The following is a 27,895-nucleotide window of genomic DNA, read 5'->3' on the forward strand; positions in this document are numbered from 1 at the left end:
AATACAGATGGCACCGTAAGTCATTCAAGGAATGGCACGCTCATATGCACGAGGTGCAGAGAAAAGCGTGAGGCTCTGTGGGTAAATTACCATCACAATCAATTTTAGAACCGTTCCTTAGCTTCCTCACTGCCTATCACTGTGCATCCCCGAAGACACAAGAGCTGAGCTCTGTAGCTTTCCTGAGCATTCAAAAAGCATCAGAGAGAAAGGACAGCACACACTTCTGTGCACAAGTGTGCACACACACCACGCATTAAGGCATTGTCAATATTTCTCTAAGACTCTCCATATCATTAAATCTGTTTAATGAGAAAGGCCTATCTGTTCAAGACAAAACTACAGTTTTACCTTCTGCTCACCAAAAGGTAGCAAACGGCTACAAATCAGGTTTCCCCTCCATTCCAATGGCTCTGCCTCAAAAGGAAGAATGCATGAGTGTGGGAACTGAGGGGAAGAAGTAGGAATATCCCCTCTCCTCATAACTCAAAATGATCCACGTGGGAAATCTGTACTTCCAATCCCTGCAACTGTGGATTTCACTGAACACAAATCTGCTTTGTTGGAGTGTAGGGAGAAGAAGCGTGTTGGGCAATGCTCCTACCAGGGTCACAGCAAGGTTTCACTCAACTTAAGTCCACAGCTACTGTGCAGACACTATGAGCCTCTCATGCCTTACACCAGTATGCAAGCAGAACAAAACAAAACAAAGTTATCCTACTGACAGCGTCAGGACTCCAGCTGACCTGGGGATTATCATGAGGTCTGTAGTTGTACAACGTGGGGAGGGGTGACAATGCAGGGGCTCAGAAGACTCACTCTAGCCTTTTGTGACAAGTGACAACTGTGAAGGGACAAATGCAGAAGCCACTGTTTGAGTGGGCATAGAAAGCACAGACCCCCTAGGCTCCTGGGGTGAATGTTTTGGTCATCCCACCAAATAAGTTACCAGCTTAAGAGCTGGCCAACTGGGAGGGAAGGTACCAGGGCTGTTAGAGGAGAAAAAATATAAATGGTGACTTGGTTCTGACCCAAGCAACACACCATCAGGATGCATGAACCTTGGTTCCTTTGTTTTTGTATTTCATATTTGTGACTAGTCTCCACTGTTAATATCACTGATTGGACAAGGTAGCTGGCCAGCCTTCCAACAACAAACACCTAACACTTTTTTGGGGGTTCAGTACTCCCAATTGTGGCCACAGTCTGTTCTACTGACACATGGAGAAGGCCGGTATAGGACTCCCCATCTACTTTGGGTTTTGGATAGAATAACTCTGGAGCGAATGCTCTGTGTAGCTTGCAGAATTATGTAGCCGAATAAGTTCATTTACAGTAAATTAAGGTCCTTGAATTGGCTTCCTTCTTCACCTGCCTCACTCCCAACTCCTCGGGTGGCCTCCCTGTGATAATCTCCCAAATAATCTATTATTTATCTCTGAATCAATGAGTGAGGCTCACTTCTCAGAAAAAAAGTCAGATTAAGATATTAACCACATTTAATATCTGCTAGTTTTTATACACATTGCACTATGTTCCTCAAATCTGCACTGAATATAATGTTTTCACGACTTTCTTTTTTTAAGACTTTCTCTTCTGTTACGCCAAAGAAAATATTTTGTTAACAACCATCTCAGTGCCTTTGTAATGAACAATGTTTATAACAACACGAAGTAAGCATCTTTCCTGATCATCTTGTTAGAGAGATCAATCACTACACGTTACTTGTTTGTGTTCTGCTGAAACAAATGTGAGCTGACACATGGCCGTCAGATGGTAAAATCAGACGACATGAATCAGAGATCTATGCAGTATCAGGATTCACTAAATAATGTCAGGGTGTAGACAAACTAGAGGAGTCTGAAAGGTTTACGTGAAACAGACAGAAATTTAGATGGAAAAAATGTCTTCCCAACTCCTTCCCGTGTTGGCGATGCATCCTTCAGCCCCGGTGGAATGAAGCATCAGAAAGAACTTGCCCGGGCTCCTTGCGTAATTATTTACACTACCAAACAGCTTCCATTTATCCTGCCTCATAGATATTGAGTCCTGTTTACCATAGCTACCCTTGGCCAGGGATACCAAACGAAATGTTTTTTAGACCTGAATTCCCTTCCTCTCAATAAATAACATCAGTCTTGTTGCAGCAGTTGATGGGGGATTATACCAGCTCTCCTGCCTTCTTTTTATCCCCTGGTGGAGCCCTTCCAGGGAAAGCAGTAAATCTGTCGCAAACCAGCTGCTTCAACATCTTCCCCCCAAGTGATTTCAGAGACAGATCCATTCTTATCCGTTCAATACAAAACAGCCTTGCCGCAAATTCCTCCTCCACAAACATGTCTATGGGTATTTCCCTTTCAAATATGAAACTGTGTCCACCAGACATTGGAATATTTTCCATAAATTCTATGAGTTAAAATAAGGCATAATGAGACCTGCACTGTGGCGCAGTGGATTAAGTCACCGCCTGTAAAGCAAGCATCCCATACGGGTGTTGGTTTGAGTCTCAGCTGCTCCACTTTTGACCTGGCTTCCAGTTGATGGCCTAAAAAATCAGCAGAAGATGGCCCAACTATTTGGGCCCCTGTATCCATGTGGGAGACCTGGATGAAGCTCCTGGCTCATGGCATTAGCCTGGCCCAAATCTGGTCAATAAGGCCATCTGGGAAGTGGACCAGTGGATGGAAGATCTCGATTTCTCTCTCTCTCTCTCTCTTTGAACTCTTTCCCCCTCTTTCTCTTTGAACTCTACTCTTTCAAAGAGTAGAGTTTCAAAATAAATGAATTTTTGAAAAAAAATTTTTTAAGAATGAGGCAATGTAACATTGATTTGTTTTGCTGGCATCAAAGTTCAGTTTCATTTAGCTAAGAGCAGGAAGACTGAAGATGTATCTTCAGAAATAAGACTTTAATAAGAGCACATTCAAATGTCTATTGGTTCTTGTGTTAATAGGAAAAACACACTTTCAAAACATAATACTTTATGGATATGTATCCAGGATGAAAAAGGAGCACCGCAATGAGTAGAAAATTGAGATAGAATCATACTGCCAAGCTCTGCTTAGCAGTTCAGCAGTACCAGTGAGTAAAGAAAGAGGCTCATATTATGTGCTTACGCTCTTGAGTGAGGCAGAAAATGTGAGAAACTTTTCATTCATATTCATTATTTCAACTATTTTCCCCAGGAATCAACCCTTAGAAACTCAAAAAGGAGCCTGCCACAGTGGTACAGAAGAATAAGGAACTAGGACAAGACAGCTCAGTCTTGTGAGCTACCAAAAACTTCTCAGCACATTTCAATAAAAACATAAAGGACCTGAAGTCAAGTGGAGACAGAAGTTGCAGATTTACACAGGAAAATGCAGTCATCTTCTACTTACTGAAGCCACGTTCACAAAATCATCATCTGAGAGGGTTTCCAACATTTCGGAGACGGATGTCCGGATGAGTTTGAGTGTCAGTCCACTAACGCTTCCACTCCTGTAAGAGCAGACAAAGGGATCCACACATGTTGCCAGGGATTTTATCAACACCACAGTGAGGTCATTTATAGAATATGCAAATGACACCTTGGTCTTTATCAGTAGAGGAAAAAGACTGACTGATACAGTGGGAATTACAAGAAGTCTTGCCCTCCCCTCACCCCCAATCAGTACATATGCATTCCTAACCAAAATTATAAAAGTTGCCTGTCAACTGATGATTAAAAATAAGGATGCTAATGGCATATTTGCTCATTCAGAAAATATATCTTAAATACTGGCTCTGTTAGCCAGAGGTTAAAAGGCACAGTCAATGCCCTGAGGAGCCCATTGTTTGACTTGGTTAAATCAATGCTATAAAGCCCATTAAAGACTGGTGGGCAACAATGCCCTGTTCTGCTCCCTGATGTGGTTATCTCTAGGGCTTGGCCTTCTCTTGTCTCTACATATTCTACATTTCTATGATCTTCTATGAACTCACCTCACCAACTTGCAGAGTTGGCCTTTCATCTCTAGGAAGCACTCGCCTCTCCATTGTGCTAGCTCCCAAGGTTTTCTTAGTTTCACTCGTTTACCTACTTGCTAAAAACTGAGACTCAATGTCCAACATTGCAACTACTCCCCAACATGTTCAATGATTTATGTCCCTGATAGCAACCAGTCTGAGTCTTGGTCATCCAACTTTTCTCCCTCCCCACTCAGACAGCCTCCCTCGTGCCTTTCGCTCCACAGTATCCAAGGCCGTGGTCCCCTCTGCAGCCCTCTCCTCTCTGGCTCAGTCCTCACAACATGAAGTTCCTGAAGTAACAGCCACTCCCTCCAGCGCTCCGTCACCTCCTCCACATGCTAACAGGTAAGAATCCTGGAAACAGGTCCCGATCTAGGAACTTCTGATACCAAATGGTCACCCACTAAATACCCAACAATACATCAAAGTGCTGTCTTCCTTCTGCGGATTCCTTTAGCGCTGCCTCTCACTCTTTTTATCTCTTACTTTCTGCAATTATCTTAGTTCCTTGACAATGGGGTTTTGCTTTCCTCTTGTATTTGAATCATTTTTGAGATCAGGGATGATATCCTGATCATCTTTGTCTCTACATTATGACATTATATATAGAAGAATCTCAGTACATCTCTGTGGAGATAATTTCAATGTATGGTTATTTCAATTTCATACACATTCAATCTAAGGATATGCATTTGGCTTCTAGAGATATTAATTTGAGAAATTATTTCTGTAAATTACCACACAACCAATAGAATGAAAAAATATTGGACTGTCATTTCAATTTGTGCATGAGAAGAACTTCATGGATTCACTTCTAACACTCAGAATAATTTAATTAAGGCAACATGTGGCTAAAATGCCTTTTAACAAATTAAATAAAAATTAACATTTAAGTTACATTTGTCAAATTCAATACTCTCTCTTTCTCAAGCTGGGTTATAAGGCTTTGATAACTAATTTTAACTTTTTAATTTCAGATCAAAATGGGAAAAATCCAAATGTTGAGATTTGCTTGTAATAAGTACTTATTTGCCTACAAATCATTGTATTTTTCTTCTTCCAAAGAGCCAAAAGACCTATAAGGATATGCTTTCTTACTCTCAGTGCTTTAATTAGTTGATATTAGTGTTACAAAGTACATCTCCGTAACAGGACATAATCTTCTCAGTGTTCCACATGTACATACTCAATCTTATTAGAAATGTGTACATATGCACTCAGACATATAAATTAACTCGAAACAATGAAACAAATAAGTAAAATGACCGTGTAAAAACTCTTGGAGCTTTTCTTGCCTTTTTTTTTTTTCCTTGGAAAAAGTCCCAGTACTGACATTTAATATTTATCTCTTTTGTGACCAAATTCCTAAAGGTTAATTGAATCATAAATGACAAAGTGCCAGCTAAATGCTTCTACGTTTTTCTCCATTTTTTAAGAGAAACTGCTTAGTTTTAGCAATCCTGTTCTTTAATATTGTTCAAAATGTAGAGCAAAATTAGAATTAAATCATTTTTCCAAACACTTGAACTTTAGAACCATATTTTTCCATTCTAACATAGATTCCATTTTAATAATAAAATTTTGTTTACTTTGCTACTGGCTTAACATATCCTCTTTGGATATAAGTCAACATAATTATTCTTTAGGGTCTTTTTTTGACCTATCAAAGATGTCTTGGTTCCAGGCTGGCGCCGCGGCTCACTAGGCTAATCCTCCGCCTAGCGGCGCCAGCACACCGGGTTCTAGTCCCGGTTGGGGCGCCGGATTCTGTCCTGGTTGCCCCTCTTCCAGGCCAGCTCTCTGCTGTGGCCAGGGAGTGCAGTGGAGGATGGCCCAGGTGCTTGGGCCCTGCACCCCATGGGAGACCAGGAAAAGCACCTGGCTCCTGGCTCCTGCCACCGGATCAGCGCGGTGCGCCGGCCGCAGCGCGCCGGCAGCGGCGGCCATTGGAGGGTGAACCAACGGCAAAGGAAGACCTTTCTCTCTATCTCTCTCTCTCACTGTCCACTCTGCCTGTCAAAAAAAAAAAAAAAAAAGATGTCTTGGTTCCAATATATGGCTGTTATTTGTTTTACTTTTTCTTTTCTTTTCTTTTTTTTTTTTTTTTTTTGACAGGCAGAGTGGACAGTGAGAGAGAGAGACAGAGAGAAAGGTCTTCCTTTGCCATTGGTTCACCCTCCAATGACCGCCGTGCTGATCCGAAGGCAGGAGCCAGGTGCTTCTCCTGGTCTCCCATGGGGTGCAGGGCCCAAGCACCTGGGCCATCCTCCACTGCACTCCCTGGCCACAGCAGAGAGCTGGCCTGGAAGAGGGGCAACCGGGACAGAATCCGGCGCCCCGACCGGGACTAGAACGCGGTGTGCCAGCACCGCTAGGCAGAGGATTAGCCTATTGAGCAGCTGCGCCGGCCTATGGCTGTTATTTGTAAATACTCCCAAATCCTCAGTGTATAAAGATGGAAAGTTGGGCTACTCACACATCCACCAGAATAAGCATATCTTTAGGGGATGCAGCACCTTGGATGTACCTGAAACAGAGAGATAAATACTTTTTTCTCTTGCAAATCATCAAACATTGATATTTATTGCAATGATATTTACAGATCTCTGAGGTAAGGCATTTCCCTGGCACAAACATACTTGTATTCTGTCTCAGGAGAGGATGGTTTTTTATTCACAATGTCAGCTTGAAGAAAGGTATATTTAACATAACATCAGAGATGCCAGAGGCATGAGACTTTAAATGTATTGTTCTGATACTTGTAACAAAAGAAACATTTTAATACTGGCAGGAAAAATTTAACTTCAGTAATGACAGTCTTTGGAAAAAAATTATTCTAAACACCAATTGTGGGCCACAGGATTGAAAAGTCAGTTTAACAAGTGACAGACTGTCATATTTTTAAGTGCAAAAAACTACATGGTCTAAGAACATAAAAGAGCAACTCAACAAAATGAAACAAACCAGTAATTAGAAATAGTGAACTATGTAATGTTATTAATGAGAAGTCAAGAGGTGATTCTCGACTGTGTTTAAGAATCATGGGGAGAATCAGTTTAAAATGTTGATTCCCAAATTCAACCTCAGCCATAAAAATCAAAATCTCTTCCTTTGAAAGAAATCTAGAAGAGTGAGTGCTTTATGCAGATGGTTGAGCAATTATGGAGAGAAGCTTGAGTGCAGGTGACTAACTTGTGTTGCTTGTCTGCCGCAGCAGTGACAGCTGCACCTGCACTCAACCCTCTACTTATTTTGGAGGTCTCTTTGGCCACCGGTCTCAATCTTACTTCTCAGAAGCCTTCCAAGCAACACATTAATTGGTTTCCAGACAACATGAAGCATAGAAAAAAAAATCTACCCAGGACTGTGTGTTGATAAAGCAGAGTTTAAAATCTATACCCACTCTTGTTTCTCTATTAGAAGGGAAGCTGGCAAAGCTGTGGGTGCATTCCCATAAAGGCAAAACTAGTTCATACCACCTGGCATGCTGCTCAATGAGATGAGAGTTCAGGATACTAACTGCTTCTCCTGGTTGTTGGCACTTAACTTGCAAGTTTCTCCCCAGACAACCAAATCCTGAACCTGAACCATGCGATATAGTAGTCTTTGTCTACATGCAACAATCAAGGACATTTTGGAGTAATATTAACAAGAATAACACCTGCCACTATTACACATTGCCAGCATTCATGTAAATTGTCATTGGGAAGTTTAACAGGACATTTAAAGAGTTGTAAATATGTCCTTTGAATTGCTTATTAAGATTCTTTGACTCCTATAAAAAAAGTTAGAAATAGCCTGAATAAGCGACCATATAATATTCTTTTTAATAATATTAAGGATCTCCTGAAGAATACACACTCAAAGTCATTGCTATTAAAAGGAGTAGGGTATTAAGCACTAAGTGGAATATAAAATGAACTTATTAAAAAGATACATCCAGGGCCAGTGTTGTGGCATAGCAGGTAAAGCTGCTGCCTGTGACTTCAGCATCCCATGTGGGTGCCAGTTTGTGTCCTGGCTGCTCTAGTACCAACCCAATTCCCTGATAATGGCTGGGAAAAAGCTGCAGAAGATAGCCCAAGTGTCTGGGCCCCTGCTACCCACATGGGAGACCCAAATGAAGCTCCTGGCTCCTGGCTTTGGCCAGGCCCAGTCCTAGTCTTTCTAGATATCTGGGAAGTAAACCAGCAGATGGAAGCTTGCTCGCGTGCTCTCTCTCTTCCTTCCTTTCCCCTCCCTCCCTCCCTCTCCCTCTCCCTCTCTGTTACTTTGATTTTCAAAGTAAATAAAAAAATTAAAAAAAAGAAAACTTCCACACATTAAATTCATTTAATAAAATATAAACAAAATATAATTAATTCTAAGAAGATAAAAATTAACTTATTTCTCCAGGAGACCAGTTACAATCATTGGCATTTTTCAAGTGTTGAGTTAAGAGAATGAGTTGTTTCCATAGTGAGACACAAACAAAAATTCTTTTTTGGAAAAAAAATTAAACCTAAGCTATCTGAAGGTAACCAGGGGCAGCCCTTACCTTGGGGCCAGTTCTCATTAGTTCACTGCTAGAGGCAAACTACCAGTGGAGGCTATCTAATCTTTGCTTGGAGTAAAACTCCACTCCAAGCAAATTGGGAGACTTTCAATGGAAATACCCACCAGCAGAAAGAGGTTTATGGCTGAGATTGAAGAGAAATCTGAAAACAGTCCACATGCAGTGAATGTAATCAATCACTTCAACAATATTCATGTTCGTTCCCTACTGGAACCCATCATTGCCATTTACTCACAACTACATTTATTCAATGACCAGCAGAGCACATTCAATAAGTAGGTAAATTTTTCCAGCTCAATCCTAAAGATTCCTTCCACTGTTTAATTAAAAAAAAAAAAAGTATCCTTTTTTCTGTTTCATCTTTTACATGGCTGAAAATTCTTACCATGGTCTTCTGCGTACATCATAAAGATCAATCTTGTTTGGGGTTCGGCTATTATCAACCCATGGAGAAGCTAGAAGAGAAAAAAGAGGAATTAAACCAAAATATTGGATATGCTCTCCAAAAATAATGTGAAGCATTTTTTTAAATGTCCCTGATAAACAATTTCATTTATCTACAGTAATGTGCCAATGGGAGACACCATTTTGATTTCCATCATATTTTTTCTTTTTTAAAATGGAAAACAATACAGCAGCACAGAGAAAAGCAACATAAGGCAGGTTTCTCATCAATTATTTCAGAAGTGACTTTTAGACAGAGGTGTTTCCTGGCTGTGAACTTGCACGTTTCACTAGGTGTTGATGGTTGTCTATTTTCTCCTCCTCAATACCAGCAAATTTCCAGTTTCAACTGTTTAATCCTTACACTGCTATTCTGAATCAAGAGCCTACTGCCTCGGTCTCTATAGGCCTACTGTTTTTCTGGTATTGTTATTATATAATAGCATAATTTTTGAACATTCATATTCACATATTTGATAATGACAAACTCTACATGTCTCTGCATTGTCTGCAGTAAGGACAGACTAACAATCTTGTTTTGGTTTCACAGCCTTTATCATTTGGCAAGAATTAGAAAAAAGTTTTTGTCTAATTTTATGACTCTTAAATGTAATTTATACTTACTCTAATTAAGTCTGCAATTATTTTAATTTAAATGCCTTACAAAGGTTTACATGCACACATACATACATACATACACATATACACAAACACACGCCCCCACACACATACACCTTTGATTAAATGGAGAAAAATGAATGCTGAAAAATGGATGATAATCTTATGTTAAAAAAAAATCTCTCCTTGAACAGGTTTAGACAATATGACTCTGGGACAATGCCTAATTCATATGATGTACATGACACAATCTATTTTGCCCTTTTCTTTCCTGAGAAAATCTGGAAATTAGGGAAGATTTTACTTAGGTTTCTCAGCCAACTAAAATAATTTGGCCAATTAGAATATGTCAAAAAAAATTTATACAGCTAAGCCCTTTCTTGACTGTGAATCTCTCTCATTAGTGGCTATCTTATAACATGATTTATTCTTTTTAAATGACTCATCACATTTACATGAAGCAGTAGGTTTTAACAGAGCACTCCTCCCACAGTCTTCTACTGACAGAGGGAGCGTACCTGAAATGGTAAATCTGCTTTAATTCTTGCATTTGCAGAAACTGAGAGCCAAGGATATAAATTATCACTTTTTTTTTTGACAGTAGACCTAGAATTAAGTAACAAGCATGCTGGTAGACGAGTCAGTTCTCTTTCAACTAGTTCTCCATAAAATCTGACTCCTCCAGTTAAAGTCTTAGCAGTAAGGAGCACACATCTAAAGCAATTGTATCCTGCTTGCAGTACTATGCTGCACTGGTACATTTATAGCCTCTCAACTCTAAATGCCCCCTTGCTCGCTGGAACCTTTCAACACTTTAAAAATGTCTTTTTCTCTCCACCCTAGAAGGTACAATTTCAAGTTTTGCCAGCACATGATACAAGACAGACACTGGATGAGAAAAGGCTGCTTGCTTTCTGTTTTTGCCTTGTGGGTTCAGAAACCAGGCATCCTCTGTCTGCCTCCCACAGTGCAGCTATGTTCTCCGGAGTGCTGCTCCTCTGGGGCTGCAGCTCCCCCAGTCTCCACAAGGCTCCTCTAGGTTGGGTAGCGTCCCCAGGCCTGGGCTCCTGTATGGCTCCGATTCCCAAATACCGAATGGCCAGAAGAACCCACGGGTGATTCTGTAGCAAGGAATTGCCAGTGAGATACCTAGAACCACAGAGGGTAGACTTCTAGCAAACCCCTACAATGTGGCTTCACAGTGGCTTCTTGGCCTTACCAGGTCATGGACAAGAAGGTCTGATCTCAGCCCAGCATCTCAGCCCAGGGGTAGCTGCTATTTATTAGATTCTGTAATATTATATCTGGTATTCACATATTATTTAGAGTTCCTGAACACTTCCAGCCAATCGCTTACTACTCACATCCCTGTTAAACTTATTAATTCATTATTTTAAAAATGAACCTTTGTTGTTCAAGCTACTGTGTTCTTTCTCCCTCCTGATGGGACCAAGACTGATCCAAACGCACACAGGAGCTGAGAGAAGTGAGATTAGTAAGCACTGCAAAGACAGTGGCAGCAGACAAGAATTAAGCGGCATGCTCAATCGGACTTGCCCCAAATGGTGGAGTTAGAAATGTGCTAGGGGATTCCAATACAATCCCATCAAGGTGGCATGTACCAATGTCATCTCACTAGTCCAAGTGATCAATTTCAGTTCACAGATTACTGACGCCATAAACAAGAGTGTCAAATTGTTAAGTCAACAACAGCACTCACTGTGTACTTACTTCTCATGTGGGATCTGTCCTTAATGTGTTGTCCAATGTGAAGTAATGCTATAACTAGTACTGAAACAGTATTTTACACTTTGTGTTTCTGTGTAGATGCAAACTGATGAAATCTTTACTTAATATATACTAATTCGATCTTCTGTATATAAAGATAATTGAAAATGAATCTTGATGTGAATGGAATGGGAGAGGGAGCGGGAGATGGGAGGGGTGCGAGTGGGAGGGAAATTATGGGGGGCAAAGCCATTGTAATCCATAAACGTACTTTGGAAATTTATATTTACTAAATAAAAGTTAAAAAAAAAAAAAAGAATTAAGTGGCCAGCAAGGAACTTGATAAATGATTCAACGTAACTAGAGTGTAAAGATTAAATTAGATTTCTGAATTCTGCACAAATAACATGCACCTAGGATTTCTATTTTCAATGTAACAGCTAATTGAAATGAACTGCGATATGAGCTATGGTGCTCCGTGACATTTATATCTCTCTTTAATGAAAGAAGAAAACATAAGAGGCTATAAATTACAGTATAAGTCAGATAATTAAATTTTAATATTATTCATAATTTCAGGTTGTTTATATTAAAATTATTAATGATCTTTGCATAGAAGTTTGCAGAGATATTTCCTATTATATAATATCCCTTGTTTTCATTAAATGAAGATACATCTGTAATGGTAAAATTAAAAAGTATAATTTATTCTGTGATATTGCTAGCTAAAATGTAAAGTCCCATGGTGGCATTTAAGTGGTATCTTATTTATATCTCAGAATTATTGGAGATCAAGCAGTGTAAAGAACAATAATTAAACAACACTGAAATTCCCTGAATAATCCGTGCACTAATCATGCATAGGGAAAGCTACATTCCTGCAAAAAGTGAAATGCTGCTCTCTTTAGATGTCTCTAGCTTTCTGATAAGAGTTTTGGGAGGGGAAGAGAAATAGCGCAAAATGTGAGCTTCTCATTTCTGAATGCCATCAGTAAAAGCGATAATGACCATTTATGAGAACTACAGGGACCAGCGCGGTAGGGCAGCAGGCTAAGTGGCCACTTGTGACGCCAGCATCCCACAGGCTACTGCACACTTTACATACAGCTCCCCCCTAACGCACGTGGAAGGGAGCAGAGGAGGTACAAATACTTGGGCTCCTGTCAACCATGTGGTGAGAGACTCAGCTGGACTTCCCGATCCTGGCTTTGGCCTGGCCAAGCCCTGGATGTTGTGGGTATTTGGGGAGTGAACTAGAGGATGGAAGATAGCACGTTCTCTCTGTCATCCGTGCCTATCAGATAAATAAATAAACATTTGTTTAAAAAGGGAAAGATTCCTTTTGGCAAAGTCTTCATGTGGCAGGCTGTGTCTGCATTTTATGTTGAATGTTGGGGGTGCTGCAAACAAACCGCATGAGGATATGAGAAGGAAAAGGCAGATCTGGAGATGATCAAAATTAAAAAAAAAAAAAAGTCAAACAACTGAAAGGAGGCAGTGGCAACGCAGGAGTGTATGAGGAAAGCTAACCTGTGAGGGGAGAGACGAAGCCCCATAGGCAGGCTGAGTAGAATCTTGGTACGGTGAAAGGCACAGTCAGGGAACCAGACGTCACTCTGGCAATGCCGGTTTGTCTATTTTACCAGAGAACGCACTCTTCCTAGCAACGAACCCTCAGAACATGGCAGTTCTTTCAGAAGTAGGAGCTCTGCTCGCGTCTTAGCAGTCTTCTCTCCTGTGCCCAGCCTATCTTGACTTAAGCAAATAATCTTTACATTTTAACTTTGTTTCTGAGTAATGGGACTCTATGTTCAGATGATGGCATTGCCTTGGCCGGCAGGTGGCTTTGATGTCTCCTGAAGTCTTCTCTAACTTCTCACACGTGAACAAAGGACGGAAACTCATATGCAGAAAGCAGCATTACAGCTGAGGATAAACCACCATAAGTTTTAAAATAAAAAACCTCTTGTGAAGTCGTTTGCTGATAATTATACAGATGCCATGTAAACCACCCAAAACATTTTCACATAACATAAATGGATATTTCTCTATTATCAAGAGTACCAGGTAACAAAGACAAGTTGTGTGGTTAAGTGGAATATTCAATAAAGTTACATGGCACACAAAGATTTAATCATGCTCATGGCCCATATGTGAGTCATTTGGTGTTTCAGGAATAATTATGGGCACAGTATGTTTTATGAAGTATGTGATGGGTAGGGTTTATCCAAAAATCTCAAACATATGTCACCTACAGAAAATGTGAACTGTGACCAAGAAATAACTTCCTATTTTTGTAAGCCAAATTTCCATTTACACAGCAATTATAATGATAGGTTTCTAAAATTAAAAAAAAAAGGTTTCTACAAGAATTTTCTTTTTTTTTTTTTTTGGACAGGCAGAGTTAGACAGTGAGAATGAGAGAGTGAGAGAGAGAGAAAGATCTTTTTCCGTTGGTTCACCCCCCCCAAAATGGCCGCCACGGCCAGCGCACTGCGCCGATCCGAAGCCAGGAGCCAGGTGCTTCCTCCTGGTCTCCCGTGTGGGTACAGGGGCCCAAGCACTTGGGCCATCCTCCACTGCCTTCCCGGGCCACAGCAGTGAGCCAGACTGAAAGTGGAACAACCGGGACAGAACCAGTGCCACGACTGGGACTAGAACACGGGGTGCTGGTGCTGCAGGCGGAGGATTAGCCCAGTGAGCCGCGGCGCTGGCCATGTTTCATTTTTTTAAAAAAGATTTATTTATTTATTTATTTATTTGAAAGAGTTACATAGAGAAGAGGCAGAGAGATGGAGAGACACAGAGAGACACAGAGATACACACACACACACACACACACACACACAGGTCTTCCATCCATTGGATCCCTCCCCAGTTGGTCACAACAGCCAGAGCTGTGCCAATCTGAAGCCAGGAGCCAGGAGCTTCTTCTGAGTCACCCATGTGCGTGCAGAGGCCCAAGGGCTTCGGCCATCTTCTACTGCTTTTCCAGGCCAAATCAGAGAGCTGGATAGGAAGTGGAGCAGCTGGATCTGGAACTGGAGCCCATATGGGATGCTGGTGCTTCAGGCCAGGGTTTTAACCCACAGAGCCACAGCACCGGTCCCAAGAATTATGTTTCTAAAATCTTCTTGATTTTATGAGTCAGGAGTTACCTTTACATTGGTATTAATGGTTAATTTCTTTACTTTAAGATTAATTCATTTATTTGAAAGAGTCCCACACTGGGGAATGGGGGGGTGGGGAGTGGGGGAGGGGAGAAGGGGAGGGGGAGGGGTGGAGAGAGAGAGAGAGACACTGATTGATTGATTTTCCATCCAGACCGTAACACATGGGACTGGGCCAGGCCAAAGCCAGGAATCAGGAGCTTCTTCCAGATCTCTCACAAGGCTGGCAGGGGCCCAAACACTTGGGTCATCTGCTGCTGCTTTTCCCAGGCCATCAGCAGAGATCTGGATTGGAAGGAGGGCAGCCAGGACTCCAACGGGCTCCTATATGGGATGCTGATGTCACAGGTGGCAGTTTAACCCACTATGCCACAATGATGGCCCCCTATTTCTTTATTCTTTAAAAAATTTTTTTTCTATTTATTTGAAAGAGGAAGAAGGAAAGAGAGGGAGAAAGATTTTCCATTCATTTGTCTACTCCTCAAAAAGCCACAACAGCCACAGCTGGGCCAGGCTGAAGCCAGGAGCCTAGAGCTCCATCTGGGTCTCCCACCATGACAGGGACCTGAGTATTTGGGCTGACTTCCACTGCTTTCCCAGTGCATTAGCAGGGAGCTGGATCAAAAGAAGAGCAGCTGAAATTGCTCTGAAACGGGATGCCACAATTGCACACGACAGCTTAACCCAACATGCCACAATGCTGGCAACAATGATATATTTCTCTAACAAGCTTATATTTGCCATATATGAAAAAGTTCTAAAAAGACTATCTGACAGGCCGGTGCAGCGGCTCACTAGGCTAATCCTCCGCTTTGCGGCGCCGGGTTCGAGTCCCGGTCGGGGCACCGGATTCTGTCCCAGTTGCCCCTCTTCCAGGCCAGCTCTCTGCTGTGGCCAGGGAGTGCAGTGGAGGATGGCCCAAGTGCTTGGGCCCTGCACCCCATGGGAGACCAGGAGAAGCACCTGGCTCCTGGCTTTGGATCAGCGTGGTGTGCTGGCTGCAGCGCGCCAGCCGCAGCGGCCACTGGTGGGTGATCCAACGGTAAAGGAAGACCTTTCTCTCTGTCTCTCTCTCTCACTGTCCACTCTGCCTGTCAAAAAATAAATAAATAAATAAATAAAATGACTATTTGAAAAAGACTTTAAAATCAATAAAATTTTCTTTTCTTAGTAAAATTAACTGAAAAGTAATGATAGTTTTAGGCATCTAAAAATGAGTGACACAAGATAAGGAAAATTAGTAATTGATAGAGGAATAAGGAACAGAAAAAGATAAAAAGTTTCAAACCAATCATATTTCTTAGCAACATTTATTCACATATTTTACATGTGGTTCTATCTCTAGCCATTACATGCACCTCTCAGCTTCCACATTAGCATCCTATTTAACTGCTCTGTGAGCAAAGAAAGAAATCATTTCACCTATTTAAGGATGGTTGATTCCAGAGCAGGATCTAAAGTGAGCAACTGTTACAACTATTACCTGTGAAAAATAAGATATTTTGAAAAGAATGAGGTTCTACAAAAGGCAACAAAAGATGAGGTTACAGAATCACCTCCACAAATGGGGATGATGGGATAACTTCAAAAGCATGTCATTATTTTGCATATGTAATATATATCCCCTAAACACAACACAATTGCTGGATCCTCTATCATAAAATAAGTCACATAATTCACAGTGGAAACCCAGTGCTTGGGTGTAAGTATAGGTATTTGCACTTCCCTGTGAGTGCCCTAAACTTTATCATTCTAAATTGATCACTTTACTAACAAAATAAAATTTTTTAAAGGTTTATTCCTTTATTTCAAAGGCTCAATTACAGAAATAGAGAGGGAGAGGCAGAATCTTCAGTCAGTTGCAACAGCCAGAGCTGGACCTATCCAAAGCAAGGAGCCAGGAGCTTCGTCCAGGTCTCCCACACAAATGTACAGGTCCAAGTACTTGGGTCATCTTCTGCTGCTTTCCCAGGCTCATTAGCAGGGAGCTGGATTGGAAGCAGAGTAGCCAGGATTCTAATCAGTGCCCATATGGGATGCTGGTGCTGCAGATGGCGGCTTAACCTGCTACACCACAGTGCTAGCCCCAATAAAAAATACTTTTTAAAAAACTATTTATTAATTTGTTTGAAAGGGAGAGAGAGAGAGAGAGAGAGAGAGAGAGAGAAAGAAAAGAGAGAGATCTGCTGGTTCACTCCCCTGATGGCCACAACAGCCAGAGCCAGGCCAAAACTAGGAGGCTGGAGTTTTATCTGGGTTCCACGTGGGTGGCAAGGGCCCAATTATTTGGGCCATCTTCTGCTTCCTTCCCAGGTGCATTAGCAGGGAGCTGTATTGGAAATGGAGAAGCCAAGACTTTGAACCAGTGCCCATATGGGATGCTGGCATTGCAGGTGGCTGCTTAACCGCTTGCGCTATGCCACACACAATAAAAATACTTTTTGTATGTCAACATAGTAATTAGCTCCAAACTTTTCCAATCCATGCAAACTAAAAATCATAGTCAACTTATACTGTCAGTAACTAACTCCATTTATTATTTTTTAAACCTCTAATATCCTCTTCTTTCACATTTAAGGATTCTCCTTTTAAAATTCCTATCTGGTCCTTTGTTCACATCTTTAAAATGTCACCTGACCATTATTATAGCAATGCCTTCTGGTTCAGCTTTCCTAAATCTTTCTCCTTGCAAAGAGAATAAACTCTGTCTTAACCATTGTATTCAACTGCTCAAAATGTTTGTGTTGTTTTGCCTACATAACAAATCCCAAACCATTCTTCTCTTCAAGGCCACATAATTTGTATTACTAAATCTCCTTGTTTGATATTACTCTTTTTTAGATTAACTGGATTCACTAGATCTTTTCATTTGTTTTTTACTTCGTGCCGTCATTCCTTCCAGAAAAATTTTGCCTTTCATGCTTTAAAAAAATATGTATTTATTTTGAAAGGCAGAGTGAGACAGAGACACTGAGACAGGAAGATTTGCCATCTGCTGGTTCACTTCCCAAATGGCCATAAGAGCCAGGGTTGGGCCAAGTCAAAGCCAGGAGCCAGGAGCTCAGAGCTCCACTGTAATCTCCCTCAAGCGGGGCCCAAGTACCCAAGCCTTTATCTGCTCTCTCCCAGGATGCTCATGAGCAGGAAGCTGGATGGGAAGCAAGGTAGCAGGGATTTGAACCATGCACTCCATGTGGGATTTCAGTGTCCTAGGCAGTGGCTTAACCAGTTACACCACAATGCCTGCCTCTGCTTTTTCTCTTGACTTATTTTCAATCAAAAGTTCATCAGAGGCCAGCACTGTAACATAGCAGGTAAAGCCACTGTTGCATCCCACATGGGCACACTGGCTGCTCTGCTTCTGATCCACCTCCCTGCTAATGGCCTGGTAAAAGCAGCAGAAAATGGCCAAGTACTCAGGCCCCTGTCACCCACACAGGGAGACCTGGAAGAAGCTCCTGGCTCCTGGCTTAGGCCTGGCACAGTGCTGGTCATCTGGGGAGTGAACCAACAGATCTCTCTCTGTGTCTCTCCCTCTCTCTGTGTAACTCTTTCTAATAAATAAATCTTTTTTAAAAAGTTCATCAATCTCTCCCATGACTCTAGTCCATAATTTCTTCTTTTTCTAAAATTCTGTAAGAAATCTATCACTCTAGTCTATCTAATTTATTCGGTATTTACTTCTTCAAGCCTCCTTCATCATTCAACTAGAAAGAGTTTTTGACCCTATCCTCTGCTATTTGACTAAAATATCCTCAAGCTATTTTTCAAAAAGCATTGTACAATTTACTAACAACTGGCTACTCAGATGGGGAAAAAGTCACCCTATAAATTTTGTACACAGGGTCTTATTTTATTCCAGTATAATTCTAGCACATACAGTAATATGGAAATGTCCCCACCGAGGTCTTTTCAACACTAAAGCTACATGCACTGGGTCCCTTTTTTATAGTAACTATGGTTTTGAAATGAGCAAATAAAGCAGGAAAAGGAAAGACCAAATGGTTAATAAGACATCTGGTAAATGTCATCTGGAGATGAAGACAGTTTTTACTTTTTCTCTTTTATGCATGTGTGTGTGTGTGTGCATGTGTGTAAATGCAACCAATTATCTAAAAAGAGTAAGTGCTGCCTACCTTGGCAGTTCGATGAGTGGCTGAGTCTTAATTAGTCTCAATGACTGCAGGAATTGTTACAATTTCAGGAGATGCTAATAGGGAAATGAGCAGTCTGTCCCTACAGTTTTTATGACGCATAAGAATTCACAAAGTTGTCAGGGATTGAAAACAGTTTTAATAGTTTTAATGTTAATTTACATAAATCAATTAAGAACTTCTAAAGGAAAGAGCTCTTAACCTGATTTTCAAACAAGGCACATACTGAATGATGAATGAGACATGGGTTCCAACTTTTAAGTGTTTTTCTTTTTTTAAAAAATTTATTTTATTTATCTGAAAGGCAAAGTTACAGAGAGAGGTAGATTCAGAGAGAGAGGTCTTCCATCAGCTGGTTTACTCCCTAAATGGCTGCAACAGCCAGAGCTGCACCGATCCAAAGCCAGGAGCCACGAGCTTGGACCATCTTCTACTGCTATCCCAGACCATAGGAGAGCTGGATCAGAAGTGCAGCAGCCAGAACAAGAAGCAGTGCACATATGGGATGCTGGCGCTCCAAGCCAGGGTTTTAGCCCATTGCGCCACAGCACCAGCCCCAACTGTTTTTTTTTTTTTTTTTTTTTTTATAATTTATTTATTTGAGTGGCAGAGAGAGAGAGATTGATTGATTGATCTTCCATCTGTTGGTTTACCTGTCAAATGGCTGCAAATAGGTGGGGTTGGATCAGGCAGATGCCAGGAGACTGGAACCCTATCTAGGTTTCCCACATGGGTGGAAAGACACCCAAATACATGGCCATCTTCCACTGCTTTCCCAGGTATTAGCAGGTATTAGCAGGGAGCTGGATTGGAAGTAGGGTAGTGGGGACTAGAACCAAAACTTGTATGGGATGCTAGTGTTGCAGGCTGCAGTTTAACTGACTGTGCTACAACACCAGCTCCTTCAACTTTTGAGTTTTATTTTGTTTTCATAAAATTATATTTATTTATTTATTTGAGAAGCAGAAAGATGCAGAGATCTTCTATCTGGCATCCCAAATGCCCACAACAGCCATGGCTGGGCTGGTCAAAGCCTGGATCCAGGAACTCAATCCAGATCTCCCACACAGGGGCAGAGATCCAAGTACTTGGGCCATCGTCTGCTCCCTCCCAGCATTTGCATTAGCAGGAAGTTGGAACTGGGCATGCACAATATGGGACGCAGACATCCCAAGTGCTATTTTAACCAATAGGTCGAATGTCTGTCCCTTATTTTGCTTTTAATTGTACATAAGAAGAGACTTCACAAAGTTTTTGGAAAATGGAATTGAAAGATAAGATTATTTTGGTATAAAAACTGAAATGTTTAAACTAGCATAGTTTTTTTTTATAATATGTATTTCTATGAACTTATTAAAGATCTCTCATATTTAGGGGTATAGTGTGATGTTTTGATACATGTATACATTATGTGATGATCAAATTTTGTTACACAGTATACTCATCACACCTTAAACATTTATCATCATTTTGTGGTGAGAACATTCAGAATCATATCATATTATTTATATTGAAATATACACTACTATATTGTTAACTACATTCACCCTACTATACTATATGGAACACCAGAACTTATGCATCCTAGCCAACCATGATTTTGTAACTGTTGGCCAATCTCCACATTATCTCCTCCCATTGCTTTCCCAGCCTCTGGTCATCACTATTCTGTGTACAACCATGAGATCAACTTGGGTTCCAGCTTTACCTATGACTGAATGACAAAGGCAAATCACTACATCTACACTGCACAACACAGACTGTGGACTTTGCAAATGCTACAGGGCTAAACACCTAAGGCGATGACATTAGGGCCCACCTTGGAAATCATCCTATTCAACTACCTGGTGAAGAAATGGGTATGGAGACAGAACATGACCTGACCAAAGTATAAAATGTAGCTCATAGAAGTTGCTTATATGAATCAATAACTCCACCCATAGCAGTGTTCATTTATTATAACACAGAGCCCATCCCGCCTCCAAATTGCAAAGGAAGAAGGGAAGAATCAGATGAAAAAGAGAGGGAAAGAAAGAAGGGAGAGGCAAAAGGTCAGGCAGGAATGATTTTCACAGCTTACTGCCATCCACATCAACCCAAGGAAGAAGACAGGCCCAGAGACAGGTGTTAGAGTTCAAATCTCCCTGGGTTATCAAGTCAGCTACTCTGCAGAACCATCTCTGGACAGTGTCTTTATATTATGTCAGCTCTAGAGACTTCTGTCTTGGAAGCTGATGTTTCCACATCTTCTAAAGGATCTTAAACATGAATATCCTGAGGGTAGGTGACCACCTCTGACTTTGCTCCACATCTGGGCAATACACTAAGAAATATAACTAGGGCTTTTTCTTCTTTTAGCAATGTGACATTTTAACCATTATTATCCTCTTTGCTTCACAGCTGACATCAGCCAGAGTTTCTAAAGGTCACGGCCACAACCAGTGGTGGAGGTGGGATTTATGTCCTGGCTGCCTGGCTCCAGAATTTAGCTGCTTGTGTGGCCCTGCTGAAGCAGGATCTCAACAATGAACAGGAACATTTTTAGACGCTGTTGTGAATCAGAGGAGTCTTGTTTCTACACAATATCATTTTCAATGCCTCTGTGGCCAGAATTCTCTTAGGAAAATAAAATAAAAATAGATAGCTTACATAATTAAAAAATATTATATAATTCTATTTTTTTTTTTTTTGGTAGAGAATGTTTGGATGCATGTCTGATCTTTAGGATTTTGTTTGATCTTCAGGATTCCATGAAGTAATAGGGAAGCAGACTTCCCCATATTATAAAGGAAGAAATGGAGAGCATGAGAGAAGGGGTTTAGAGATTCAGAAAAGAAGAAAATTAATAGGGACAGGCATTTGGCATAGTGTTTAAGACACCACTTGAGATGCCTACATCCCATAGTGGAGTGCCTGGGTTGGAGTCCCACTTCTGATCTGGATTCCAGCTTCCTGCTAATATGAACCCAGGGAGGCAGTAGTGATGGCTCAAATAATTGGATGGGAGATCTGGACTAAGTTTGAGGCCCAGTTCTGGCTGTTGCAGGCATCTGGGGAATGAAACAGCAGATAGGAGTTCTCCCTCTCTCTCTGCTTTTCAAATAATTTTTAAAAAAGAAAGAATAAACCAAAATGTCCGAATATCAATAATTAAGTTCACATTTTGATATAAAGCATGGGGCAGGCCTTGTGGCATAGTAGGTTAAGCTGCTGCCTGCACCAGCATCCCATATGGGCTGCAGTTCACGTTCCAGCAGCACCACTTCTGATCTAGCTCCCTGCTCATGCACCTGGCGAAGCAGCAGAAGATGGCCTAAGTGCTCGGGTCCTGCCACCCATGTGGGAGACCCAGAAGAAGCTCCTGGCTGCTGTCTTCAGCCTGGGCCAGCCCAGACTGTTGTGGTCATTTGGGGAGTGGACCAGTGGATGGAAGATCTCCATTGGTCTCTCCCTTTCTCTAACTGCCTTTCAAATAAATAAATAAAGTTGAAAAAAGTAAAAGTAAAATATATGAAGCAAATACTTATTTTGTAAAAGTATACCCAAAATATTGCATGAGTCATATTTACATTAAAAAGTTCTTCACCGTTCATCTGAAAACTAACTTTAGGTTGGCCCCTTTACTTTTTCTGGTAAATTTAGAGAAGTGAACTGTGCCATAAGCTAAAACCAACCTGTTCTGCACAACTCCAATTTGTGATATTACTGCCTCATATTATAGTGTAACATCTTAAGATCTTCTACATTTCTACTTCAGCTTGCCTGTTAGCTGACTGTAACTCCAATTATGTTCTTTAATGTTACTGATGAAGAGAAAACTAGACATAGGCAAAATTCATCTAGTGGATATGCACAGTTGTAGCAATGCTTACTGTTTTGCATTTCCAAAGTACTTTCTGACATATTATCTCATTGTTCAAAATAACCTGCAGCAGGTAAACGGAGGAGCAACTAGGGTTCCCATTTTTTGGATCTGATGAATAAGACCTGAGAAGTTTAGTAGACCTACTCTGGTCCCATGGGTAAGCAGTAAAATACTAGCTTAAAAGCCGAGTCTTACCTGTGAAAAATCCAATGTACTAAAAAGAAGGAACATGTGAGGGTACATTAAGGACTTATGAAAAAGGAATTAAAAAATATATATTTTGGTGTAAACATTTTTGAAAGTCATGCATACTTTTTTTTCCCACAATATGCATTTTCCATAGACTTTTTGGATGACCTCTTAGAAATACAGATTTTAAAATATTTCACGCCAAAATAAGTTTCTCTTTTAATTCCATTCTTTGTGAACCTTTTGAAGTACCCTCATATTTTCTGTTTCCAGTCTTGGTTATGATGATTAACAATATTTAAAGATTGTGATTTAAAGTCTTTGACTTAACAGATAATTAGGAGGACCAAAAGTTTAAAATCTCTGATTTAACAGATAATAAGCAGGACCAAAGAGGCAATTTATCTTATTTAGACTTGCGTCAAAAGGCTAAAATCAGACAGGAAATGCAGTCAACTGAGAAATTTTTTTGAAGTCATATTATTTGGGACAGGCATTTGACATAGCAGTCAAAACGCTGGCTGGGATGACCGTGACCCCAGATGGGAGTGCCTGTGTTTGAGTCACAGTTCCAACCCCCTGGCTTTTGTCTGGTTAAGCCCCAACCATTGCCAGCATTTGAAGAATGAGCCAGCACATGGAAGAACTTTCTCCTCCCCTCTTCTCTGCTTTCTTTCAATTTAAGAAGAATTAAGAAAGAAGTCCTATGATTTTAAAAAACTCTTTATATTTGGGGAAAGTGTCCAGTGTACTGAAAATAGGCCTTGGCATACACAGAAACACAGTGGTTCAGTTTTAAGATGATAACAGCGTCTTAATGGCTTCGAGAAAGAGACTTGATCTATTGTACCATCTTGTCTTAAAGAGGAACTCTTCAACAGGTCACCTGAAACCAAAACTGCATCAGTGCAGTCCTTCCTAATCAAATAAGCCGTCTTTAAAGAACCTCCTCCAGCAGGGAAATGAACTCAGTCACAGTTCTCCAGTCCCTGCATGCGTCTTGCTAAACTGTTACTGGAAACTAGGGCATTGTGGGTCAGGGCAGGGCTGCTCCCACAGCTAATGCTCAGAGCAGGACCACCTGCATTCAGGGAAATTAAAAATCTCAAGATCTTTCCAAGAGGAGGTGAACATGTCAGGACCCTTGAGAAAAATTAAAGCTGCCGTGTGTGACTTTGCATTTAACAGGAAGGGAGGTTCAGAAGATGATTCACTAGTCAGCTGAAAGTTACTTAGTGCAACTTGTAGAAGAGCCACGTTTAAAAGCTGGGTGTACCACGGCATGCCTTTCCTGCCGGGCCCGTGCGTCCTCCCTCCCCTCTTCCTGTCTCTTCTGAAACTCTTCTCTTTCTTTTCCTGCATCACCAATTTCTCTCGGGTCCTGGGCTCTGGTTTCTCATCCTTATCCTAATTTGCTCTCACATATTCGTTTAATTGTTTGTGCTGAGTTTTGTGATGAAGTAATGTATTTTCCACTGTTTATTCCTTTTTATTTGTCTGAAAGGCAGAGCGACAAAAGACAGGCAGAGATCTTTCATTTGCTGGTTCAGTCCCCAAATGCCTGCAACATGTTGGCCTGGGCCGGGCTGAAACCAGGAGCCAGGGACCCCATTCAGGCCTGCGACAGGAGCGGCAGGAACCCAAGTACTTGAGCCATTGCCTCTTGCCACCTTGGCTGTGCAATCAGTAGGGAGCTGGAGTGGAAGGCAGAGTCAGCCCAGGATCTCAGACGCAGGTGTTCCTTGCTGGGGCTGAACCCACCGTGTCACAATACTTGCCCCAAGGTAATACATCTTAAAAGACTTAAAATCTCTAAGTCACTGCTAAATGTCTTCTCTTTGTTGTATTAACTTCTCTTTGCTGTATTACTCGATAGGATATAAGGTGTCTACTTCCTATAATTTATAACTGTACTCATGTTTTCTAAGACCTGATGCACTTTTATTATATACATGGATAGTGTTGCTTTTCTCCTTTGTCTTATCATATATATCAAAATATTTAGTTTCCTGATACATAAAATTTAACACTGGGAACAGCATTCTGGCGTGGAGGGTTAAGTCCCTACTTGTGACACTGGCATCCGATATTACAGTGCTGGCTCAACCCCTAGCTGCTCTGTCTCTGATTCAGCTCCCTTCTAATGCACCTGGGAAAGCACCAGATGATGGCTCAAGTACTTGGGTCCCTGCTACCCATGTGGGAGATCCAGATTGAGTTCCCAGCTCCAAGCTTCAGCCTGGCCCAGCCATGGCTGTTGAGGGCATTTGGAGAGTGAACCAGCAGATGAAAGATCACTCTCTTTCTCCCTCTCCCTTTCTCTCTGCCTGTCCCTCTGTTATTCTGCCCTTCAAATAAGTAAAACAATTATTAAAAATTTAACATGTTAATAAAGTAATGTGAGAGTATTATAGTGAATATTATTTTTTAATATTATGGAAATACAGTATACATACCAAGCAATTCGTATAAGTGTACAGATAAATAATTTTTGATCCTCTGAACAAACATATAACCAACACCCAAATGAATAAAACATTACTAGTACCACAAGAGTCCTCATTCTTCCCTCTTCTCCATCTTTTTTTTTTTAAAGGTGGAAGAGTATATTGTCATTTACATGGTATCATTCAGTTAGGCAATATTTATGACTAAGTACCAAATGATATGACATCCACACAATTTTTATACTCTGTCTCTATTCACTTCTGTAAATAAGAGAAAATGTGATATTTGTCCTTCCAGGTCTGGCTTATTTCATTCAGCATATAGATCTCCAGTTGCACCATTTTGTTGCAAATATATTTATATAAGGAAAAAAATCTCACTGCTATAACATGTGATATGTGATAGTTCCCCATTTCATATATTAATATTGATGTATTATATCTCACTTGTTTTTTCAGTATTTAATATAAATTTGGACTTTCCTGGAACACTGGATTTCTACAAATAATACTTACTGCATATCTCACCATCTGGCATTTGCTACCATCTAGTTTTATGGTCTTTACTTAATTTAAGAACTATTCACCCAGATGATGCCCATTGGTCTTTGAATACTAAGCCCCCTTCTAATATTCAGTTCATCCATTTTTACAGCTGTGACTTTTTATTTTGAACAGTTCAACTTGTTACACATGTTTAAAAAATTTAAGCTTCAAGAACTCTCCTGTTTTAATTTATATTGTGGGCATTTAATGCCTAATTGTCTACTATATAACCCATAACTTGGGTCATGCCTTTGAAAAGGAAAGTGCATTTTGTGTTGGTCAACTTGTTCTAAAATATGGAGAAGTTAAAAATGCCAACAGACTTTCCACTTAAGTGTTTTCAATAGGTTCTCAGGATGCACATGTGATTAATTTTTCATCTGTGTTTTAGAAGTTACTATTTATTTCTCTGCATCCTCCTATATAGGAACTTTACTGAAAGCTTTTAAAATTATTAATTTATAAAATACATTCTTCTTCATTGAATGTATATATATATATATGATCAGTGAATGCCCCCAGAATTAATACAACATGACGCACACAAGAAAGCTCTATTTTTCTTGTGATTTCCTTTTATTTCCTGTCTTACTCATTTTAACAAATCCATATGCACTGACTAAAGAAAACCATGAGTACTTTTGTTATAAATTTCAAGCACCTTTAAAACCTGGAGAGAAATGTTTCAATTAGTTTCTAAAACTCTATCCAGTCCTCTACTGTGACGCACAGTTGGATTCAGGTTGGGCAGCTGGGCCTGTATCTCAGAACTGTTACAGGATCCATGGTGACTTCCTGCTCCAAACGCACTCCTGAGGAGACCTGTTCATGGAGTCACTGCCTCCTGGCTTAATTCCAGGTACCAACCAGCCCAGCTGCTACTTAGGGGTTTCAGTTTAGAGTGATTTTGGTCAATACGGAGCCATGTAGGAAGGGATATCTGTGCCTTAGGAAAGGTGTGTGAAATAATCACCATCTTAAAACATAGGAGAAGGTGACAGGATTCTCAGGGAACATGGAAGCTGGTACTTACGTCTCACTGGATGGCTGTGGAATCGCTGAGCACTTACCTGGGTAATACCGGGCCAGGCCAGTGGCACTGCCAAACACCTGCCACAACAGTGAAGGGTCTTCCTCTCGATTTTTTTTGAAAACGTCATCTAAGGCACTTGTCCAGTTGAGTTCGTTTAACACGATTGTCGCTAACAGAAAGAAGACAGAAGAATCAATGAATCCAAATGTATAATTAATTACTGAATCTGTCTTCATCTATTTACAAAATAATAGCATACATTTTTCACTGCTTTATCTGCGAAAGTCCTCTCATATAGTGGTTATCAAAAGACTGTAGAGCAGGGATTCTTTCTTCTAACAGAATTTAATATGCCTATGACATTTTTGGCTGGGTAGTGTTTTTGTCGTGCATTATGGGAACTTGAGCACCATCTCTGGCCTCTAACCAACACATCCCAGTGCCATCTCATCAGTAGTGACAAACAAAAACGTCTCCAGATTTGTGTCAAATGGCCTCTGCAGGGAAAACTGCTCTAGGCTGAGAACCACTAGGACACATCCAACAGAGCAGGGGGCGGGTTGGTTTTCCTCCTCCTCCTCCTCCTCAGTGGCAGTGCTGAGGAGACCCACAGATCACCTCAGGGCACAGTTGAAAGATCACAGCTCCCAAGTATTGCTGCTCCCCTGGGGTACTCAAACATAAACTGGTATGTTGCCAGAGTTAAAAATAAACAAATGCTTTACCATTGAGCTTTACCATTAAGCTTACACAACAACAAAAAATGCACATAGTTTGATAAGAGGCAAAATTCATTCCAGGGCTTGACAACATGAGTGATACAAAGAGGAACTATCTGGTACTCTCTCTTTATAAACAGCGGTTTTTATTTTACTTTTTTATTTTATAATCATTTTATTATTTTCTTTTCCTAATTCATAATTAAAGTAGGGTGCTAATAAGCACCAGGTGGTTGATTTTGATATCTAATTAAAATTACCCACTGATACTGGACAGTTTTTGCAAACATACGTTATTCATTACCATGAAGGAGAAGCGATAATGATATGAGATTCCACAAGGGTTAAAATTATATACGATTTTAATTACGGGACTCCATGATCATAGAATCCCAAGTCTAACATATGAGATATGTAGTTGGCTTAGAAAATAATTT

General features: G+C 40.7%; 1 protein-coding gene across 7 annotated transcripts in view; it reads right to left on the bottom strand.

Annotated features, from left to right (window-relative positions):
• CACNA2D1 (calcium voltage-gated channel auxiliary subunit alpha2delta 1) overlaps positions 1–27,895 on the bottom strand; it is a 516,209-nt gene that overhangs the window by 98,970 nt on the left and 389,344 nt on the right. For all 7 annotated transcript variants that reach the window (XM_070069807.2, XM_070069805.2, XM_070069806.2 and 4 more), the window contains 4 exon segments: positions 26,777–26,908; positions 8,931–9,000; positions 6,467–6,517; positions 3,381–3,480 (listed from right to left, as the gene is read on the bottom strand). In XM_070069807.2, the coding sequence (XP_069925908.1) occupies positions 3,381–3,480; positions 6,467–6,517; positions 8,931–9,000; positions 26,777–26,908 (353 nt within the window).

Source organism: Oryctolagus cuniculus, chromosome 3, assembly GCF_051225735.1.
Source record: "Oryctolagus cuniculus isolate XC-2025 breed Fujian yellow rabbit chromosome 3, ASM5122573v1, whole genome shotgun sequence".
In the NCBI taxonomy this organism is placed as follows: domain Eukaryota; kingdom Metazoa; phylum Chordata; class Mammalia; order Lagomorpha; family Leporidae; genus Oryctolagus; species Oryctolagus cuniculus.